We start from the raw sequence: 4349 nt of genomic DNA on the forward strand, positions 1-4349 counted from the left end.
GAGAGAGAGACAGACAGAGAGAGACAGACAGAGAGAGAGACAGACAGAGAGAGACAGACAGAGAGAAATGATCTCTCTATTTCTGAAAGATCCTTCAGAACTGATTCTAATACGCCGATTTGTCGCTCAATACTCAACGTTGAAAACGGCATTAGTCATTTTTTTCTAACATTATAAGAGTCTCTTCACTACCTCACACACACACACACACACACACCTCGAAGCGTGTTTTGATGACGGTGACGGGGAGCATGCAGACGCCTGCGACACACCTGGCTCCAGCTCCCAGCAGTACAGCCTGCAAGGGCCCCGGGGCCCCATCAGCGAAAAAGCGCTGCTTCAGAGTGAAATACGTGCTGAAGTAGATGCCGACTCCTGGAATACAGCGCACAAACGACTGCGGAGACACAAACAGACTGTAACCCCGCGAACAGGTGAGGTTTGGCACCGAATCAAGCGCGATACTCACAGGAGAAACACCTCTCCACAGGCCGAGGAGCTTCTCCGTCCGCAGGACGCTCACAAAGACCGTGACCATACCGACCCGAGCCGACCTGAGGCACAGAACACGGTTACTATACTCACACTCGTTCAGTGCAGAGGTTCAGCTCGTCCTGTGCGTGGACCGACCCGGGCTGGACGCCGTGAAGGGTCTGCAGACGCGTCTTCACCAGGTCCAGGGGCTGGAAGAGCAGCGTGGAGCACGTCCCGCTCAGGGAGCCACACATGAACGCTTTCACAGCTGGGTGAGCCTAAAATCACAGAGAGAGAGAGAAACCTCGTATCTAAAGCACCATGCGTTTAGCTCTGCGCTCAGCCCAAAGCTGCTTTCATCACGACTGTTCGCACAAGGTTTATAAAAAAAATCGTTTTTATTAATAATTGTTTATAAAACGGGGGCCATTGTTCATTAAAATCATTTCGTAAGTTAGTGATATGATTGATACGTAAAGCATGACTCCGTTGATCTCCTGCTGAACTTTCACTGAGGTTCTCCTCCTCGTCTACGGTTCGGCCGAAGGTGTTTGCCTCTTTAGAGCGGAGCCATGGCAACCGAGGGTTTAACCCAGCCAATCAGAACACAAAAAACAAGAGGCTCGGCTGAAGCCCGCCCCTTTCAGATGATTTACAAAAGAGCTGTCTGCTTGGTTTCTGCAAGGGCTTTAGGTAAACAACCAACGACTCTCTGAAAACACACGCAGCGATTATCAGCAGCGAACATGAAGTAAAGACAGCGTTGGCTAGTCAGAGCCGGGTAACTATCAGTCAAGCTGCAGTATCACTAAACCGATAACACGATGATGATACGAGTCGAGAAAATCAAGGTGACCAGATCAAGACAGGGGTCAGAGGTCAGAAGGAGACCACAGAACAGACCACACGATGTCAAACAGTAAGCAGTATTGGATTATTGGTGGATATACGAGAGCACATATGGACCTCGAGATGAAAAAAAAGTAGTTTTAAAGCTTTAGTAAAACTCAACTTTCCAAGAGTTGTCACAAAGAGGTTGCAATAACGTAAGTAGAGAAAAAACTATGCGTCAAGTTTTATTTCTCAGGTAAGCAATGTTTTTGCAAGAAAACTAAAGCAAGTAAGAAACTCTTACCAGTGAGAACTCCATGATGTTTGAGATGTTCTTCGGAGCTGCTCGGCTGATCTGAAAGCAGCAGTGATCTGAGAATGAATAACTGACAGCATCTCTTTCATGGAGCACAAACCGAGCGTCACCTGACCGGGGTTCTCTCCCCAAAACACGCTCTCGCGGTGTTTATTATTCCGCGCGCGCTTGGCTTCTCGCGTGAGGAGCACGATCTCGTGCTTTGGGTTTTAAAAGCAGGCTTTGGGGGGTTTTCCGCGTGCTTCAAGGTAAAAAAATCAGATAATGTGCTTAAGTAAAAGATCAGCTCACCTCTGCTTACTCTACGACCGTGTTCGCGAGCGTCATTCCTGTTTATAGTGACTGAAAACGCTACGAAAAAACTAAAATATAAATGATAAGAGAAGAGAAAAGGTCAAACGAGCGATCGACGCCGCGTAAAGCGCTCCTGTGTGCCGCTCCCGCGCGCGCGCCGCAGGTATAAAAGAAAGGGGCGGGGCCTGACGCAAGGTGCGCGACGCGCCGATTTTGATTGGCCAATAACCAGCTAGCCCCTTCAAGACCAGGGGACAAATGTAAAGGTTGAGAAATAACAGCGAGACATTACACCAGTCAACATTCACAACCTTCTATTATAACACGCTCTCGACGACTTTGCATTTTTTGATCCACATCTAATATTGACTGCATTACATATTAATACTAATAACAATTTATTAAATACATTTACGGTACAATAAATATATTTTATACTAATAACAGTTTACTTTACCTATTTAAAGCACATCAAGCCCAACCGGATTTATATCAAACATATAACTTAGACTAAGAATAGAGAAGGACGACTGACTTAATAAAATAAACTACTTGGAAATCTCAGTGGAACAGTCTTTAGATTGAACTGTTAGCTATAGATTGGACTCAAAGCAGAAAAATCCGCTCGGAACCGGATCTGACCCCTTCGGCTTTGCAGTGTGCGCGCTCTCGTGGACGAGCACAGGAACTGTCCAAACAGATTATTATTGCATTTAATATTTTACTCTAAAGCTATGAGATTTACTAAAAAAAAATAAACTAAAAAATAAATATTACAATTTTTTTTTTATCAGTGATTAAAATCGATAAATAAAGCAGTGAATGTTTAAATTAAATTGAAATTGAACGTTTAGGAAAGAAATGCTGGTAGGAACCACGGATATCATAGTTTCCTCTTACAATCGTGATCTTTTACTCTTGTTTTAACCCAACTAATGAAAAAAAAAAGAAAAAAAAATGAAGCTCATACATTTGCTAAAGGGGTTTTGAAAAAGCCATTTTTATTGCATAATTATACCAACAATTTATGACAAATTTCTCCAGGTATCATTAAAGAGTTGCAGAGACAGAACAAAACATCACAAGGTCATTACTGAGAGACAGAGAGAGAGAGAGAGAGAGAGAGAGATGCTCTATCTATCCATACACAATCAATCGTAGTAAATTTCTCTCACTTCCCAGCAGTGTGAGCGAAAAGAAGCAGAAACTGAGCACGAGCTTGGAGGAAGGAGATCGATCGCCGCGTGATGGGATGTGATGTCAGAGTGTTACACGTGATCAGAGGTAGCCGCGGAAGTGCTCCGAGTCGGTTTTTTTGATTTAAAAAAAAAAAAACTCCCGCCAAACGTCCGACTCCCGCTTGCGCCCTGAACGTCGACGGAGACGCATTTACCGGAAGATAAAGAGGAACACGTCCAAAGAGTAGATTTAAGGCGATAGTGCATGTCTAAATGAGCTCGTGCGTTTCCTACGCCATCCTTCAATCCGCTTCAGCGGCGCCAAAAACGCTGTTTTACTGCTCAAAAAAAAATTCCCCCCCAAGTCATGTGCATGAAAATCGCTAATATTATCGGCGCTGGTTCGATTTGCTAAATGCCTCATTGGTGTGTAAAGCCCAAAAGCGTAACTGTAAGATATCGACACAATCGTTTATTTGCCAGCAGAGAGCGCTACGTTCATCCTTATACCATTATAAAACGTACGAATAAAATACGGTTTTCGCAGAAAGCAATTTCGCTTTGGTCCCCTTCAGATAAGTTCTCTTCTTCTTCTTCGCCATTTTTTTTTTTAATTTTTATTTTTTATCTTTTTACTTCGGTTAGAAAAATAGATGCGGACTCGGGAGCGCGGTCGACGGAGCGCGTCCTTACAAAAATATCGTTGCGTCGTTTTTCTATTCTAGAGGAATGACAGGAAAACGGGAGTTTGGTCCTCAGTGGGCGACGCTGTCAGGTGTGTGATTGTCAGGAGAACCGTTGAGTGAGGATACAAGAAGAACAAAAACAAAGTATCTCTGAGTTTTCGTGGACGTTGTGGTCCGAGACTGTTGTGTTACGTGTGTGTGTGTGTGTGTGTGTGTGTGTGTGTGTGTGTGTGTGTGTGTGTGAAGGGACGCTGCGGTCCGTCTTCTTTCACTCAGGTTTGGGTTCGGGGGTCTCGGTCTTGGCCTCCGGGTCTTCGTCGCTCTCGATTCCCGAGCGGCTCACGATGCGGCGCATGGTGAAGGGCAGATCTCCGCGTCTGGACACAAGAGACACGCAACGAAACAACTTAGAAGACGATACCGCCGTAGAAGAACAGAACGAATTGATGTGTCAGTCGCAATTGAATGAGATTATATTACAGTTCGTGATCAACGGAATTCTTTTTTTGTTCGTTGTAGTGTAGTATTTAATATTAAACTAAAAGAAAATCTTTTTTTTTAACTGTTCGT

General features: G+C 44.4%; 1 protein-coding gene and 1 long non-coding RNA gene across 4 annotated transcripts in view; both read right to left on the reverse strand.

Annotated features, from left to right (window-relative positions):
* LOC122341603 overlaps positions 1-4343 on the reverse strand; it is an 18134-nt gene extending 13791 nt beyond the window's left edge. For both annotated transcript variants that reach the window (XR_006250474.1, XR_006250473.1), the window contains exon 1: positions 3972-4343. This is a non-coding gene — a long non-coding RNA (uncharacterized LOC122341603). The remainder of the gene's footprint in view (positions 1-3971) is intronic.
* On the reverse strand, positions 35-2068 carry LOC122341596 (mitochondrial glycine transporter A-like). Of its 2 annotated transcripts, XM_043235061.1 has the most exons (5): positions 1913-2067; positions 1610-1660; positions 631-752; positions 470-554; positions 37-397 (listed from the first exon to the last, which is right to left on the reverse strand). In XM_043235061.1, exons 2-5 carry the CDS (start codon positions 1622-1624, stop codon positions 194-196), a joined length of 426 nt encoding a protein of 141 aa, XP_043090996.1. In that variant the 5' UTR covers positions 1625-1660; positions 1913-2067; the 3' UTR covers positions 37-193. The 2 variants fall into 2 exon arrangements, with proteins under 2 accessions (XP_043090997.1, XP_043090996.1); XM_043235062.1 differs by having other exon boundaries at positions 35-397; positions 1610-2068.
* Positions 4344-4349: the final 6 nt, after the last annotated feature.

Source organism: Puntigrus tetrazona, chromosome 3 (assembly GCF_018831695.1).
Source record: "Puntigrus tetrazona isolate hp1 chromosome 3, ASM1883169v1, whole genome shotgun sequence".
In the NCBI taxonomy this organism is placed as follows: domain Eukaryota; kingdom Metazoa; phylum Chordata; class Actinopteri; order Cypriniformes; family Cyprinidae; genus Puntigrus; species Puntigrus tetrazona.

What these genes read in the sequence shown, in the direction of transcription:
- LOC122341596 (XM_043235062.1), bottom strand. An exon ending in CTTCACGGCGTCCAGCCCGG is followed by an intron (nt 555 to 630) that starts GTCGGTCCACGC and finishes TCTGTGCCTCAG; the next exon opens with GTCGGCTCGGGTCGGTATGG. An exon ending in TGTGGAGAGGTGTTTCTCCT is followed by an intron (nt 398 to 469) that starts GTGAGTATCGCG and finishes GTGTCTCCGCAG; the next exon opens with TCGTTTGTGCGCTGTATTCC.